This window comes from Clinocottus analis, unplaced genomic scaffold (genome assembly GCF_023055335.1).
Source record: "Clinocottus analis isolate CAN_PGR_092001 unplaced genomic scaffold, fCliAna1.0.p SCAF_2, whole genome shotgun sequence".
Lineage (NCBI taxonomy): Eukaryota > Metazoa > Chordata > Actinopteri > Perciformes > Cottidae > Clinocottus > Clinocottus analis.
Genome location: NW_027175931.1, coordinates 24,623,391 through 24,639,596, shown reverse-complemented (window position 1 = coordinate 24,639,596; position 16,206 = coordinate 24,623,391). Strand labels below are relative to the sequence as shown.

The following is a 16,206-nucleotide window of genomic DNA, read 5'->3' as shown; positions in this document are numbered from 1 at the left end:
GTGACAGCGTTGAGCTTAAGTTGTTTTTGCTGCCCAGGTCACCAGATGATCAGACTCGTCTCTACCAGAGATGAGTCCAATATGAGTGGTGTCATATGCAAACTTCAGGAGCTTGACGGACTTGAAATATAATTGCAAATAGTATTGCATAATATTGCATCGCAATCCAGCTGTGCAATACAATAATTTAAGGATTTAGTGCAATCATTCAACAGTGAAATGCTCTGGTTAACTCTGGCATTATACTATTAATTTATACTGTACATTTAAACCAATATTGAAATTCGTCTATTTTTTCACACTTCATCATAATCCCATTTGCCAATGTTATTATTTGCACTGTTGTTAATATATATATTAAAGTATTGATCACTAACTTTCTTATTTTGATTGTTCTAAATGTTTCGCCTATATATTGCATCACAATGCACATATTCTTTTACATATCTCGTAGGAGCAACCCGTTTCGTTGTTGAAGGGTCGTAATGTGTTTGAAGGTGTACACCCTCCACCCTAAAGGAGGGCGCTTCATTAAACCGGGAATGTGACGACAAACCAAGTTCACCCCCTCGCGGAACGGGCGGGAGCAGGATGCAGACAGCGGTCCCTCGGTCGTGCCGGTCCGTACACTTTCCGGTTCGCCGTGTGCGTCGCCCTTTCCGCTCCGACTCTCTTCTCCCTCCGCCCGGTGTCTTTTTCCACGTGCGGATTTAATTCGGTTTTCACCTTCAAATTTTGCTTTAAAAGTTTGGACCAAATGTCGTCGCCTTTCGAGCAGGTCCGGGCGAGCGTGGTTCAGCTCCTGCGGGGAATCGACAGGTATGTGCGGCTTTCCCAACGAGTTGACGCACAAGCTAGCGATAGCTTAGCTGTTGGCTAATGATTTAAGCTAACGTCTGTTGAGTAAAGTCGGTGGTGGTTCGCTCATTCAACTCATTTACATGCCTTTTAATTCAGTTCGGGGGTTGTTGTTTTTTCTTACGCCAACATGTGTTTGTGTAACGTTATATGAACAGTATAACTGACAAGTAGATATGACAAGCAGCTAACGTTGGCTAGCTCTGCTCGAACCGTTTGCAAACATGTTTTTATTCACACGTTTGAAACCAGCGGTACTGAGTTTGATTCTCTTCATTTCATTATATAAACCGTGTGGTTTTTGGTACAGCCCAGTATTTATCAGTGACAGAAGTTCTCTAATTAAGTTGAACTTTGATGTTACTTTCGGCTCCAATAAAGTTAAATATAAGAGTTAAATCTTGTTCTGTTTACTATATTTTGTTATAAAATGCAAAAGTATTATATTGAACATAAGTAATTGGCTCGATTGCAGCCAACTAGTTACCGCATTTATTATAATGTTTTTCTTTCTTTTTTTCTTCATTTTAGGCCCATTTGGCTGCACAATGAGTATTTTTAAATAAACTACTTTTATTTAAAATTTGAACGCAGGACTTTTATTTGTGATCTTTTTTACTTTGTTTACCTGTTACCTTGCTGGTATAAATCAAACGGCACAGCCCAGTCGCTCTCTCTTCCTGCGCTTTCTTTTCAGAAGCAGACCATTGCTCTGCAAGCTAATTCTGGTTATTAAGTTACTTTTGTCTTTTATTATATCGTTTTTTAGTGACCAAGACAAGATGAAAGTTTGTTCAGAGCCGTTGTCTTTTTCACAGCTGCTGACAGATGTTCCTGCTCAATGTGACTCCGCTCCACCTGCCTCTGTGCCTCAGGGCGATGGCATGTTTTCAGCAGCGAATGACTTCAAACTATACCTGTATTTTTATTTTTAAAAATGCTAAGTTACAAGGTGCTGAAAAGGCCCTACACGCTGTTGAGAACATGCATATCCAGGAAGCATAAAATCCTGATTCCTCCACGCTTGGCTCTTGTCCCTCTTCACAGGTACAACCCAGAAAACCTTCCAACGTTGGAGCGCTACGTTGAGACGCAAGCCAAAGAGAACGCCTACGACCTGGAGGCTAACCTGGCTGTCCTGAAGCTGTAAGTGTGTGTGTGGCATTGACAGTAAAGAGTCAAACGTTCTCACTGTCTTCTGCCGCTGTTGTATTTGTTATCTGTGGGTTTCCTGTGATTCTTGTTGAAAAGAGAGGATTACAAAAACAAAAAGTTATAGTAACCTTTATGATGCAAATGTTAGCTTCTACGAGGGGTTGGTTTATTAAATAAATACACCTGTAACCTCCCAAAACGCTCACGTGTGCAGTTTACAGATTCTCCTGATCGGGGGAGGTGTTGCTCTCACATACAATGACTCAAATAATCTGAGTCACAGCGTTCCTTTTGAATTTAAAGTCCAGTGTTTTTAAGACCAGCGAAACGATGACATAAATACATCTTTTTCTCTGCAGGTACCAATTCAACCCAGCTTACTTCCAGGTTCCGGTGACCTCACAGATCTTGCTGAAGGCTCTGACCAACCTGCCGCACACCGACTTCACTCTGTGCAAGTGTATGATCGACCAAACACACGTATCCTTTTGGTGCCGTTTCAACCGTCCGACGTCGTCTGACTGTTTTTGCTGCCACTCACTAATTTACTGATGGTATTTATGGGACAACACAGATCGATACGGCTGGGCTTTGAAGTCAAAGGAAAGAGCGGCAGGTGTTGGGTCAGGGAGGCGATCTTTGCTGCAGGCAAAGACGCCCAGTTATTCTGTGTTTTAATGTACTTTAGGAAGCTTTATTTTATTATATGGGCGGGGATGGGGTGGTGGGGGGGGGCTGTCCTCTGTCTTTGGTCAGTGGCACTTCCTTGACTACAGTGTCGCAGCAAGAGGAGCGTCCCATCAGGCAGATCCTCTACCTCGGGAACCTGCTGGAGACGTGTCACTTCCAGAGCTTTTGGGTACGACACACACACACACACACACACACACACACACACACACACACACACACACACACATATACACACACATATACATATACATACACATACACACACACCAGTTACATGAAACTGTATGAATTTTAAGGGGAAACTTGTTACAAATTTAAGTGTAATGCCAGAAACAATATTTAAAGTGCATAATTTTCAAATTCAGAGCTTATCCACGATTTAGAGGTTGAGTCCACGGGCAGATGATCCGGTGTCGAGCACCACGTTAAATGACATTAAGATTTGATTTTGTTTTGACTTTTTTCTTCTTTTTTTTTTAAGCAGAATTCAGTGATGAGAAATGAGAGAGAACACATTTCTACTGAGATTACAATGATTAATAATTGCCTGTATTTTGTGCACCGTCACTTGTTCCCAACGTCGTGTGAGTCCAGTGTTTTAGCTACGCGTGGTTTGTACCTGGGACAGCAGGACCGGGATCGGCCTTCATGAACACTGACTAATCCATCACCACACACTCTTCCTGCAATGTCCCTCTCGTCCTCGTCCTGCGGCCCTTTTGTTTTCCTCACGTCTGTCCTCTCTATCGCTCTCTGCTTCTAATCGTGTCCTTTCTCGTCCTGACAGACGAGTCTGGAGGAGAACAGAGAGCTCATCGACGGCATTACCGGTTTCGAGGACTCCGTTCGCAAGTGTGAGTGTCGTCCTCTGACTCGACGGACATTAAGCTAACGGGAAGCAAGCGCACACGGCTGAAAGAACCACATTGAACTCATCAGTATTGTCTGTTGTTTAAATGATTTGTTCTTCCTCTCCAGTCATCTGCCACGTCGTGGGCATCACTTACCAGACCATCGAGCACCGGCTACTCGCCGAGATGCTGGGAGACCCGCTGGGTACGAAGTGTAGAGATCACTGAACCACATCGAGATCATGCTGTGAGTAAAAAAGCAAAAACCCGCTCATTTTGTCAACCTCCATTCGCCCAGACACGCAGGTGAAGGTGTGGATGAACAAGTACGGCTGGACAGAAGACGAGGAAGGACAAATCTTTGTCTTCAACCAGGAGGAGAGCGTCAAGCCGAAGAACATCGTGGAGAAGATCGACTTTGAGAGTGAGTGTTCTGCCGCCAATCAATGAACGATCGTGTTGCAGACCAGTAATAATAATGTTTTAATAGTAATGTTTTAATATTGTCCTCTCTTTCTACACACCTTCTCTGTTTCTCTTCACAGGTGTATCCAGCATCATGGCAACATCTCAGTGATGCAAATACACACACACACACACACACACACACACACACACACACACACACACACACACACACACACACATTTGGTAAGACAGATTCAACCAGGTCATTATTTTTAATTACTTGTTTTTTTTCTCAATAAAAGTAATTTATCCCGCACAGCCTTTCTGAGTTTGTTTCTTTGTGCTCTGAATGTTCTTTAAACCTTTTTTAGTTTTATTCCATGAACAAAACGTGAACTCTTGCAGTGGACGTGTTTGCCAGCTCTTTCCAGAAAGGATTTCAACTTCCTTGTTAATAAAAATAATCGTATCAGGGTGTTGGCTGCACTCTTATTAAACCCAAAATGAATGAGGGCTTAAAGTCATTACTGAGTCATCATGTGAAGTGTTTAACTCATCCTTTTATTCTCATAAATGGGCCAAAGATCCTTGTCATAAGAACAAGGATCAGGTCCTGAACACCTGAAGGTTTTGGTAACCTGGTCAGAAGGGAAAGAAGTACTTTGAGGAAAAGTAGTAGTACTCGACACAAGCAAAGGAAAACAATGAACGTGAGATAAATAGTATGAGGAATGGAAAAACAAAGTACAGACAAGTTTTGTAAAAACATGAGATAATATCTCATGAGATAATATATGAGGAAGTATCTCACATTATTAGGAGATGCTGTACTTTTACCGTTGATGTCATCTTCGTGAGCAAATCAGTGAACAAAACCTCTCGATACTGTTTGTGTGCTTTGACTGGAAACCTCGGCCCCGCCCACTCAGGTGAGCGCCTACCTGTGGAGCTACCGAACAGGGCGTGGCTTCTGAGTCCGAGCTTCTCCAAGTGAAAGGCAGAAGGTCTGGAAGCTCCGTTACCGAGCGCGCGTATCGTTCCTCCGCCATGATCAAGTCGCTCAGCGTGTCGTCGGAAGGCTCGCTCCCGCCGCCGGAGGACGACGCGGACTCGGTCTGCTCCGACGAGCTGCTCGGGTCGCAGTCCCGCAGGTGGCTGGCGGACCTCATGAAGGGCAGCGACGCGCTGCTGGAGAGCAGCGACGTGGGCCGGGACGGGCTGTTCGTGGACCACCACTTCCCCCTGGGGGACCTGGAGATGCAGCCCGGGGTCAAGTGGAAACGACCGCAGGTAGAGACGCAGCGGGATGTGCGCGTGCGTTCACCGATGAGGCGCTTTGCGTGACTGTTTCTGCTTTGCACGAGGCCTTCGGAGGGACACACAGATTACACTCAACTACATGCATCAGAGGCCTTTTGTTCCTGCGCAGATTCATGTACACATGTTGTAATAACAGATGCATATACATCTGCAGAGCTTCATCCTGCTTTAAACACGTTGAAACCAGCTGAAAATATCACGTAATGCATCTTTATTCAGAAACCAGCATGTGATTCAGAAGTAATTCTGCCATTCTGCATAATTCATATATTTTAAACTCTCTGCTTTTGTACTTTGAATTAATATGTTGAATACAGTTTATGTAAACACAATCCATTTTCTTTTTTTAAAGCGTGCAGTAAAAGTTAGAAAACATTAGCGGTACTTCCGGTATCTGGGCCTTCTTATTGCATGCGACGACAGAAGAATGTGTTGATGCAGCAACATAAAAACTGCATTTACATGTGTGTGTATGACGTGATGCAGTACTGTTGTGTACTCGACGCCTCGTAATGATCCATGCAGGAAAGCCAGTAAAGGTTCTATTAAAGTGAAGTAACTGGTAAAGATCAGTTAGTGCGTCACACGTGACATCATGAACACCTTAGAACCGTGTGCCAAATGCAAACCTGTTCTTTGTTGTCGTCATGCACCAGTGTCTTCAGATACCTCAGCATTGTGTGTTATTGTTCATTGAGGAAGAAGAGAAAAACTGTGAATGACTGTTTCAAACTAATCCCATGAAGTTAACCAGAAGCAGAGGATCCCTGCAGCAACCTGAGCAGACGAGGAGGTCGCTCTGTTTGTGGAAAGCTACTGTTTAATGTCACTTAATGTGTCTGTTACATGTTACTGCTGTGTACGTTGTTTAGCTCCATCACATCCTGTTGGTTAGTTTAATCATCAACGCATCATATTCCATAAGATCACCACGTGTGTGTAGCGTCTCTGTCCTGTAAGAACCAGGTTTCTATGTGTTTTTAGCTTTGTGACAACACTTTTCCAGCTGATCCAAGAGGCTTTGTGAAGAGTTTATGGAAGTTTGAAGCATATATTCTATCTACTTGTGCAAGATGTTATTATTTATTATAAAGGATAATGACTGAAACACTTTGCAACACCACACAGAAGTGAAACCAGTATCAACTCGTCTGATTCTGGTTAAGACTCTTGGGAAAAAAAGGACCTTTATTAATTAGCCACCTCTCCCTGTTCGCTCTAAGTCCTGTTTTATTTGACATGTGACCGTTCCCTGTTTCCTCTTCTTGTGTTCGTGTTGCTCAACCAATCACCAGCTCCTCTCTGCCTCCAGGAGCTCACCTCCACGCCCCAGTTCATCGTGGACGGAGCCACGCGCCTGGACGTCCGCCAGGGGAAGCTCAGTGAGTAGTGACATCGTTTGTTCAGACACGAGTCAAACAGTTACAGACAAACAGTAATGTTTGTGCTCCGGGTGTTGACATCTGGATTTCCTTCCACTGGTCCGCTTCTTGTGATTTACCTCCCAGCAGTTAATCATTCTTTATACATTAGTCACAGACTTGTGGAGGCAGGAGCTCGTTCACGACGGTAGCGAGGAGTTTATCTGACTCTGATGTCATCTTCTCAAAGCTGTCGGCTACACGACGACGGCAACTCAGGGATTCACACAAAAAAACAGTCAAATCCCATGTTTGTGCACACAAACCTAAAGTAGATTCTCACTTACATTTGTCTCCAGCCGACATATAAATCCAACGTGGTCATGTGATGTCTTCTGGCTGTCATGTGTCTGTGTTAACCTCCTTCTGTCCTTCAGATGATTGCTGGCTGCTCTCTGCCATCGCGTCCCTCTCCGTGCATCGCTACCTGCTGAAGAAGGTCATGCCCCTGGAGCAGAGCTTCCAAGACGGATACAATGGCTGCTTCAGCTTCCGGGTAACTATCTGGTTTATCAGACCAGGAGGAGGACGAGGGAGGGATGAAGGCCTGTCGATCTCTGCTGGTCCTTTGGCGTCATGCGTGAACGTTCGTGTCGCCCTCACTGCCGTCACGCAGAGCCGCTTTAAGGAATTAGCTCGTAGCCGTTTGGACATGAAAACAAAGTGTCGCGTCGCTGCTGAGACGCCCGGAGGAGGAATTCATCGCGTGCAGAATGATCCTCAAGCATTTGAAACCCTTTCGCGCTTACACTGGTATTGTTGACACTATTTAGCATGAAGACCAGACATAAGTTCATAATCAACACAGGGGTGTAAACTGTTTCACTGGACGTGGCGTCGTAGTGCGACACAGACGTGGGGATTAAAATAACGAGGACACCGACAAACAGCAATTCATCATCTCATCTTGTCTCTCTCTTTTCTTGTGTTGACAAAAAACTCTCATCTACATGATCTGCATGATATATTTTTGTAAAACGTATGACATGAACCCCCCTGTAGTTCTGGCAGTACGGTCAGTGGGAGGAGGTGAAGATTGACGACTTGTTGCCGACTCAGGACGACCAGCTGATCTACCTCAGCTCCCCAGAGAGACAGGAGTTCTGGAGCTCCCTGCTGGAGAAGGCCTACGCCAAGTGAGTCGCTGTCAATCAGTGTGTGTGTGTGTGTGTGTGTGTGTGTGTGTGTGTGTGTGTGTGTGTGTGTGTCGGGTAGAGATTGCCATTAGCTGTAGATTACCTATGAATGCGACCGGCCCATCGCAGTGTGTCATGCCGCTGTGAGCGTCAGCAGCGCACTCGTCACCCACAGAGCTTCAGGGAGACGTTCACCTTGTTCACGTTATGTTTCTCTGTGGAAACCTCCAGCTAAACATGGCGACGGCCACGCCCACAAAGCAAAGGGTGACGGCCCCATGGCTACGTCCACTTCTTCTCTCCAGCCTTGGTAGGAGAAAGGTGGTTTCTAGTCGGTTCCACATTGTGCCTTTAACCACGAATAAACAAACAAACATGCCAACACACGTTGCCAGCAGGAGTCTCGTGTTTCGACACGTCTGTAAGTGAAAACATTTGACAAATCTTCCAGTCCATGTGTTTACAACATGCCTCCAGCTCGGCTGCCAGACTCCAGACTGTACGCTGGGGAAGTTGTCCGACTCGCTCCACAGCTCTTCTCAGCAGGTCGAAGTGGAATCGTGAGCTCTGAGACTTGTCCTGAACCCTGATGTCCAGCAGGTCTCTCCTGCAGGCGTCTTCGAGTCCTTTCATCTGGACACACTTTGGCCTCTAGATGCCACCAGGCACAAGATCATCCTGGAAAGTCGACTTTTCTAGGAATGAAACTCTGTTTGTTCACCTTCGTTCAGTGGTGGTGTTCTCTGAGAGCATCAGGTTCTCTTGTGTTTATTCACCTGTTGGTCGAGCACCTGGACTCGCTCTGATGTTTTCCGTCCTCGCTGTGTCGTTTGTCCCAGGCTGAAAGGTGGCTACCGAGCTCTGGACATGGGCTTCCCTCATGAGGCCATGGTGGACATGACGGGCGGGGTGGCCGAGGTGCTGAAAATCTCCTCGCTGCCCCGAAACCTGCCGGCCTTCCTCAAGCAGCTGCTGGCTAAAGGAGCGCTCATCAACTGTGCCAACTGCCAGGTACGTCAGGGAGGGTACCGGTGCAAGCCGGAGGGGTCGACTTGTCAGATGTAGTTTGTTTAATTGAGAACAACCGGCGCAGCAGAACATGTTCCCATGGAGGGTTCCGCTCTGGGTGACGTTGGCTCTGTGCTGACGGCGGATGTTTCTTTTCCCTTCAGGGTCCTTTGGAGCAAAGGGATGAACTGGGGATCATGTACCGACATGCCTACTCCCTGACTGCAGTAGAGGAGGTAAATACAGATGCCTATGAACATTCCTCTCTTGACCTTAAACTGAATAAGGCCCTGGGGATGAAGAAGGGAACAAGTACTCAAAGTGAGGAGAATGTCCCTGCAGGGTTTCAGCCTTCATGCGCCTCCTTCTGTCCTCCTCCAGGTGCAGACTGCACACGGCAGCGAGGACTTGGTGCGGCTGCTGAACCCATGGGGCAACACGGAGTGGGAGGGGCCCTGGAGCGACCTGAAGGGGTTGGTACACACAGGTCAAAGGTTAACGTGTACTTTTACACATGGTGCAGGATGGGACTATTTACTATCATCAATGAGAATTTAAATGTAAGAATACAATGTAAAATAAAATATAAAGTAAAAAGTTAGTGAGTTATCGCTCTCTCTCTCTCTCTCTCTCTCTCTCTCTCTCTCTCTCTCCTCTCTCTCTCTCTCTCTCTGTCTCTCTCTCTCTCTCTCTCTCTCTCTGTCTCTCTCTCTGTCTCTCTCTCTCTCTCTCTCTCTGTCTCTCTCTCTCTCTCTCTCTCTCCCTCTCTCTCTCTCTCTCTCTCTCTCTCTCTCTCTCTCTCTCTCTCTCAGTCCTGAGTGGAGGACGGTGAGCATGGAGGAGCAGAAGAGGTTGGACCGAGTGAGACGTGAGGACGGGGAGTTCTGGTGAGTTTGTGCGTCGCTGCTCTCTCTGGTCCTATATATATATATATATATATATATATATATATATATATATATATATATATATATATATATATATATATATATATATATATATATAGACAAGCTTTTAGAGCTCCCTTTGTTGTTGTATTAAAGCAGCTGGTCTTGAAGGATTCAGACTATTATTTGTTTTCCCACAATCCTTCTCACTGCCCTGAAGTCAGATAACTCTAAACGTGTGACTCTGTTCTTGTTCATGCTTCAGGATGTTGACGTCAGACTTCCGGCAGCACTTTGAGTCCATGGAGGTGTGTCACCTGACCAACGCGCTGAGCAAACCGGGCTCCAGCGTGCGGCCGTGGTGCTGCGTGATGCATCATGGGAACTGGGTGCCCAACGCCACGGCGGGAGGCTCCGCCCATGGAGGTGAGAAGACACACGACCATGATGACACGCGTGTGTGTGTCTATCACTCTGTGTTAAGCTTTGATTTACCATTACAAACTTTCAGTGCCAAATTTCTGTTAATCAGACTTGAGGAAGTTTCTTTTTCTGATCTGCTCCCTGGTATTATTATTATTATTATTATTATTATTAATAATTTAAAATTTTTAAAAAAAGAGCATCTTAGCTCGCACATTTACAGCAGTGTAGCTTTCCATAATAAAATACAAACTGTTCAATATGAGACAGGTCCTGTGTTCTTTGTTCAAACAGACTTGAGCCGTTATTTACACAACGTAAAGCCGCCTCCCTTTTGTAAGCCCCGCCCACTGAGGTGTGCCGGTGCAACGCTAACGATCGGTCCGGTTTGAGGGTTGGATTAAGATGTCGAGACACGTTGAGACACACAACGCGCTGCCACAGCGCACAACGCGCTGCCGCAGCGCACAACGCGCTGCCGCAGCGCACAACGCGCTGCCACAGCGCACAACGCGTTGTGTGTCTCGGTTACTTCTCTCCTGTGTTTGACGATGAACAGCTGAGAACGATGCAGATCCAAAGACTAATGAAAAGAAAACATCGTGCGGGTAAAAGGAGACTTGAAGACATGAAATAATGCTGAACCCAAAGTGTGGAAAAAGTATAAAATATAATTATTCCTATATGAGTGTTAGATGAAGGAGGAAGTTGAGACGTGGAACCGCCTCATGTTCTGCGCGTGTGACAACACACACTCCTGCACAGCAACATCCAAGCAGAATATATCACCCACAAAGCCGTCCAATAGAATGCAATTTAATCAATATCCATATTTTTATCCACACTCTTATCGGTTCTTTTTGTGAGAAGAAAACGAAATTAATTAACAAAAGAATCGTCAGAGTTTTAATCATCTTGTATGTTAACTAAACAAATTTCTTGAGCAGCTAAACAAATTGAGTGAGAGGCACCTGTACAATACTTATTGAACGACATCGTGTGTGTGTGTGTGTGTGTGTGTGTGTGTGTGTGTGTGTGTGTGTTCCAGGTCTGTTCTGGCAGAACCCTCAGTACTACTTCACCCTGTCGGAGGTGGACCGCGGTGAAGCCGACTCTCTCCACCAGACCTGCTCCTTCGTTTTGGCTCTGATGCAGAAACACCAGAGACGTCGAGGCGTTAACCTGGCGATAGCCCTGCATATCTACCCGGTACACACACACACACACACACACACACAGGGAGGCACGCTGGTTTAAGTCCTGCTGGCCGTCAGAAGAGACCCTTGAGCAAGGCACCAGCCCCTCAAACTGGGCGCTGTACTGTAAAGGGCTAATTATACTCCTGCAACTACAACTACAACACAACTACAACTACAACACAACACAACTACAACACAACTACAACACAACTACAACACAACTACAACTACAACACAACTACAACTACAACACAACTACAACACAACTACAACTACAACACAACTACAACTACAACACAACTACAACTGCTGCTGCCACGCAGTCGGAGCGACGGACTCCTGTTGGTTTATAGTTCCTGTGTGTTTTTCATACTCCAGACCAGCAGGTGGCGCAACGAGCGTTTAGAGTCGACGTTCACGATATCTCCCTCCAGGAGTTCACCTCCATCTTTGTGTCCTGATACTCGTCAGATGGTTTTATAAATGCTCATATTTGTGGACCTCTTCAGCCAAACGTTCTTCAACAGGATCCATTGTTCCTGTTTCTGCTGTGGCTTTTAAAACAGAGGTATGATGCTGTGAAACCGGACATGAGACTCAGAAAGGACGTGGTTAGCGGACCAATCACAGCCTTGTGGGCTGCGTTGCTTTGACGGAGAGTCAGACATTTGGGCGACGCACTCAAAATGGCCGGTTTGACCACGCGAGAGCGGCCATGTGCGTCTTGCGTCTCTGCGTAAAACCTCAGTGTAACTCAGCCCTAAGAGCTCCTCCCGCCATGGAGCTGTGGTTTCATGTTGACGGCTGACGTCGATGGCATGTGAGACGTGACAGACAGTTCATGACCTCGCTGCCGTCGGCTGATTCGACCACGGACATGCGAGTGACTGCCGGCCGGGCGGCGGTGTGACTGATGGGTGATGTGGCTCCTTCACAAAGACCCTGTGATCTTTTCCTCCGGCGCGCCGCACAGGAGCCGCATGCCGGTCTGAAGGTGCAGGGTTCACATCCCTGTTCAGACAGCTTTCACAGCGAGGGAGTGTGGTTTGTGTGTTGTGTGTTCTGAGTGTGTGCTGTCGCTCCAGGCCCATCCCAAGAACACGTACCTGTCCTCTGAAGACCTGCGAGTGCTCCGCCCGGTCCTGCGCTGCCCCAGCTACTCCACGCGCCGGGAGGTGGTGCTGCGCGGCTCCCTGCCGCCGGGCCGCTACATCATCATCTCTTCAACCGCCGAGGCCAATCAGCAGGGAGCGTTCCTCCTGCGGGTGCTGACGGAGCGGGGCAACGCTGCCACGTGAGCCACGCGGCCAACATCACGCTCCTCAGGCTGTGTTCCAGGTTTAGTGTGTGATGACTTTAATGTGATGATTGTGTTGTTTTCACTTGTTTTTCAGTCCAGCTCACAAACCGCCGATGGACAGCCTGCCCTTCACAGAGGTGAATGATGCTGTTGACCTCATAGCGCAGCCGGGAGAGCGCCAGACTTTTAATCTGAGTCCCCGTTCAGGTTTTATAAAGTAAATGTGCAGCTCCATCGTGACTGTAATGATGAACAGGACCGAACGGTGAACAGTGCAAAGTTCACACAAATCTTCACATGAAACTTGTTCTGCTCTCAGTAGAACGACATCGTTCTCTTCTGTCAGTCCGTGACGCTCGTTTTCAGATCCCACCAGTCTCTGTTCAGCCTCCAGTCCACTTCACATCCAGTCGGTGGTACAGATGATGTCACTGGCACACAAAGCAAGAAAAGAAAGCATGAAAAGAAAGCATGAAAAGAAAGAAAGAAAAGAAAGAAAGAAAAGAAAGAAAGAAAAGAAAGAAAGAAAAGAAAGAAAGAAAAGAAAGAAAGCATAGCAGCTGCTCACACAGCTGCAGAGATTTACAGTAAAATATTAGGATGGAAAGCAAGAGCTCAGAAAACCTCCGGGAAGTATCGAACACAACATCAAGCTGACGACAGACTATCCCGTCACTGGTGTTTAAAACCAGTGTCGCCTGAACAGGGACTTGAACCCTGGACCCTCAGATTAAAAGTCTGATGCTCTGCCGTCTGAGCTATCCAGGCTCTTTCTTCCAGGAAACATCACTGACATGTTTTTTTTCACAACTACTCTCATACTGTCCAAATATCTCTGAAAACTCTGGACTTCCAAAACCTGCAGTGTTGATGCTCGAATCCCTCTTGTTAAGTGTTTCTCACACTCAGTTCTCTGAACTCTGACATCAGCGTTGCATTGAGGAATGAAATGTGGGAGTTCAGAGAGAAACAGGAGAGGACAGCTTCCACCTGGAGGACGGAGCAGATACGAGCAAGATGTTGTGACTCTGGAGATGATTTGGTGTCAGCATGGTGTTGCTGACGCGTGACAGAGAAACTGCAACATGCCGTTCAAAAGTGTTAAAGGAGGCATTTGTGTGTGAAAGTAAGGTTTTGTGTCTTCTTCCTGCAGCGTTCGTTTCCTCACGAGGACGCTCTTCCTTCCCTGAAGTCTGTGAAACAGCTGTTCAGGAAGCACTGCCACAAGGTGAGCCCTTTGCTCCACTTCACTGTCATGACGCTTTCACTGTGGTCACTTCTGCTTCTGGGACTCGAGCAGCTTTTAATGATCTAAATAACCACTTTTATTTTGAGGACTTTATCGTTTACTGTTTTACAAGCGTTCTTTTTGCCACGTGCGCTGCTTTTAATGCCATCGAGTCAAAACAAGTGTGTCGTGAGTTAAAGACACAAGTCTGGTTGTATAGAAGTACATGATGAAGTGACTCTACTTCTCTCCTGATCTATTCCCTCAGTAAACATTGTGAACATGAGTTTACGTCTCCATCTCTAGTTTCTAGTCTCCTTCACTGCAGCGTGATGCTCATTTAGCAACTGAAGGTCATGTGGAGTCAAACAGACCATGAAGCAGGGTTACACCTAGAGGGCGGGGCTACAAGGTGATTGACAGTTTGCTACCAGAGCCGTTTACATCACTCCTCCACATCCCAAACACGGCCCGTGTGCTGCTCCCTGCAGTCCACATGAACTCCTCAGTTACCTGCATGTGTCTGGTGTGGTGACTTGTTTCCTGCTCTGTGTCACCTGCAGGGGCTTTGCAAGCCGGTGCACCTGCACAACCTGCTGACCGACGCCCTGCAGGGAGGAGGTCAGTGGAGAAGATTAATCACCTGTAATTCAGATTTTATGCATACGCATGTTTCTAATAGTGTTGTGAACAGGTATACACAGGTCTTTTTATTCTTTTTCACACTTACCTGTTCATGAGGTTTACGGTAAAGATAAGACCATCAATGTGTACAGGAGGTCACCACTAAATAGTCTGGGACTCGGCCTGAACAGGTGTTTGTACCTGGAGGGGTCAGCGTGGGGGATCCAGACTTTTGGTTTGGACTCTGGAGACACAGCGGGTGAAGTTTCAGCTGATTAGTCTCTAAAGACATCAGCTGCTGTTCCACTTCTGTCACTAGATCCCTTTGCACGCTACTCGTGGCTCCTTTAGGTCCCTCGTCTTCATCGCCATCAAAATAAAGGAAAACATACATCATCCTCAGCTGGCGTTTGGCCAACAGGGCTGCTAGAGGATTCAGTGTGATGATGTCATCATGTGAGCGTGTCGCTGATGGTCTCACCTGTTGTGCTCAGTGCTGGACGGCAGCGAGAAGAACTTGGCCCTGGAGCACTGCAAGAGCCTGGTGGTGCTCGTGGACGTATCCTTGAAACGTGTCCGTCACCTGTAATGCACCTGTAGTGCACCTGTACTGCACCTGTACTGCACCTGTACTGCACCTGTACTGCACCTGTCCTGCACCTGTAGTGCACCTGTACTGCACCTGTAGTGCACCTGTACTGCACCTGTCCTGCACCTGTAGTGCACCTGTCCTGCACCTGTAGTGCACCTGTAGTGCACCTGTACTGCACCTGTAGTGCACCTGTAATGCACCAGTACTGCACATGTCCTGCACCTGTAGTGCACATGTAGTGCACATGTAGTGCAATTGTAGTGCACCTGTAGTGCACCTGTAGTGCACCTGTACTGCACCTGTAGTGCACCTGTACTGCACCTGTACTGCACCTGTCTGTCTTTACCACTTAAACTGTGCTGAGAGTGCTGGATAGAAACACACCCAGTGTTTCTATCCAGCACTCTCAGCACAGTTTAAGTGGTGAACAGGAACTTGTCCCCGTTGGCGTCGAGTCTCTGGACAACGTTCCGTCTCTGAGTTCTCGTGAAGCAGGAACGCTGAAGAGACGTTTCACCTCAGCTGTCTGGGAGGAGGACATCTTATCACCATGGAAACACAGGTGACCAGAGCCTGGGTAGCTCAGTCGGTAGAGCATCAGACTTTTAATCTGAGGGTCCAGGGTTCAAGTCCCTGTTCAGGTGGTGCTAGTTTTAAAAAACAACAACAACAACAACAGATCGCTCTGCACATGAGCGCTCGCTGTGATTTTGTGAATAACAGAAACGCTTCTGTGTGTAATATTAAATATTAAAAACCTCTTCTAATTAAAGTGATCCTGAAGGCAGGATTCATTTAATATTTGACTCCATTAGTTTTAGTTTGTTGATTGATTTATTAACTTCTATGGACTATTGACTGCTGTATATATGTATATATATGTATGTATATATATATATATATATATATATATATATATATATATATATATATATATATATACACACAGTACATTTTAGCACAATGAAGAAGAGAAGGAGGAAGAAAGGTCACCGTTGGGGCTCGTCGCTGTTTGTCCTTGTAGTTCCTTGACCTTTCCTCCAGAGCCAAGGCAGCGCTCGGCTCAACTGGTCGGACTTCCAGAGTCTGTGGGACAAGATCCG

General features: G+C 46.5%; 2 protein-coding genes and 2 non-coding genes across 5 annotated transcripts in view; 3 read left to right on the top strand and 1 right to left on the bottom strand.

Moving 5' to 3' along the window:
* The first annotated feature begins 600 nt into the window (after nucleotides 1-600).
* eif3k (eukaryotic translation initiation factor 3, subunit K) lies at nucleotides 601-4,283 on the top strand. Of its 2 annotated transcripts, none has more exons than XM_068584965.1 (8): nucleotides 601-819; nucleotides 1,906-2,004; nucleotides 2,373-2,493; nucleotides 2,798-2,872; nucleotides 3,494-3,560; nucleotides 3,685-3,762; nucleotides 3,856-3,981; nucleotides 4,103-4,283. In XM_068584965.1, exons 1-8 carry the CDS (start codon nucleotides 758-760, stop codon nucleotides 4,132-4,134), a joined length of 660 nt encoding a protein of 219 aa, XP_068441066.1. In that variant the 5' UTR covers nucleotides 601-757; the 3' UTR covers nucleotides 4,135-4,283. The 2 variants fall into 2 exon arrangements, with proteins under 2 accessions (XP_068441066.1, XP_068441065.1); XM_068584964.1 differs by having other exon boundaries at nucleotides 604-819; nucleotides 2,795-2,872.
* Nucleotides 4,284-5,012: 729 nt separating this feature from the next.
* The window catches only part of zgc:85932 (uncharacterized protein LOC405875 homolog), a 14,472-nt gene continuing 3,278 nt past the window's right edge, over nucleotides 5,013-16,206 (top strand). Inside the window, exons 1-16 of the mRNA XM_068585329.1 lie at nucleotides 5,013-5,255; nucleotides 6,598-6,667; nucleotides 7,084-7,202; nucleotides 7,709-7,842; nucleotides 8,682-8,853; nucleotides 9,015-9,086; nucleotides 9,232-9,323; nucleotides 9,663-9,737; nucleotides 10,003-10,163; nucleotides 11,209-11,369; nucleotides 12,445-12,653; nucleotides 12,754-12,796; nucleotides 13,813-13,887; nucleotides 14,451-14,508; nucleotides 15,006-15,070; nucleotides 16,148-16,206. The exon at nucleotides 16,148-16,206 is cut by the window's right edge and continues 10 nt beyond it. Coding sequence (XP_068441430.1) covers nucleotides 5,013-5,255; nucleotides 6,598-6,667; nucleotides 7,084-7,202; nucleotides 7,709-7,842; nucleotides 8,682-8,853; nucleotides 9,015-9,086; nucleotides 9,232-9,323; nucleotides 9,663-9,737; nucleotides 10,003-10,163; nucleotides 11,209-11,369; nucleotides 12,445-12,653; nucleotides 12,754-12,796; nucleotides 13,813-13,887; nucleotides 14,451-14,508; nucleotides 15,006-15,070; nucleotides 16,148-16,206 — 1,808 coding nt within the window. The remainder of the gene's footprint in view (nucleotides 5,256-6,597; nucleotides 6,668-7,083; nucleotides 7,203-7,708; nucleotides 7,843-8,681; nucleotides 8,854-9,014; nucleotides 9,087-9,231; nucleotides 9,324-9,662; nucleotides 9,738-10,002; nucleotides 10,164-11,208; nucleotides 11,370-12,444; nucleotides 12,654-12,753; nucleotides 12,797-13,812; nucleotides 13,888-14,450; nucleotides 14,509-15,005; nucleotides 15,071-16,147) is intronic.
* Nucleotides 13,355-13,427, bottom strand: trnak-uuu (transfer RNA lysine (anticodon UUU)). The gene has a single exon. It is a non-coding gene; the product is annotated as a tRNA-Lys (tRNA).
* trnak-uuu (transfer RNA lysine (anticodon UUU)) lies at nucleotides 15,675-15,747 on the top strand. The gene has a single exon. It is a non-coding gene; the product is annotated as a tRNA-Lys (tRNA).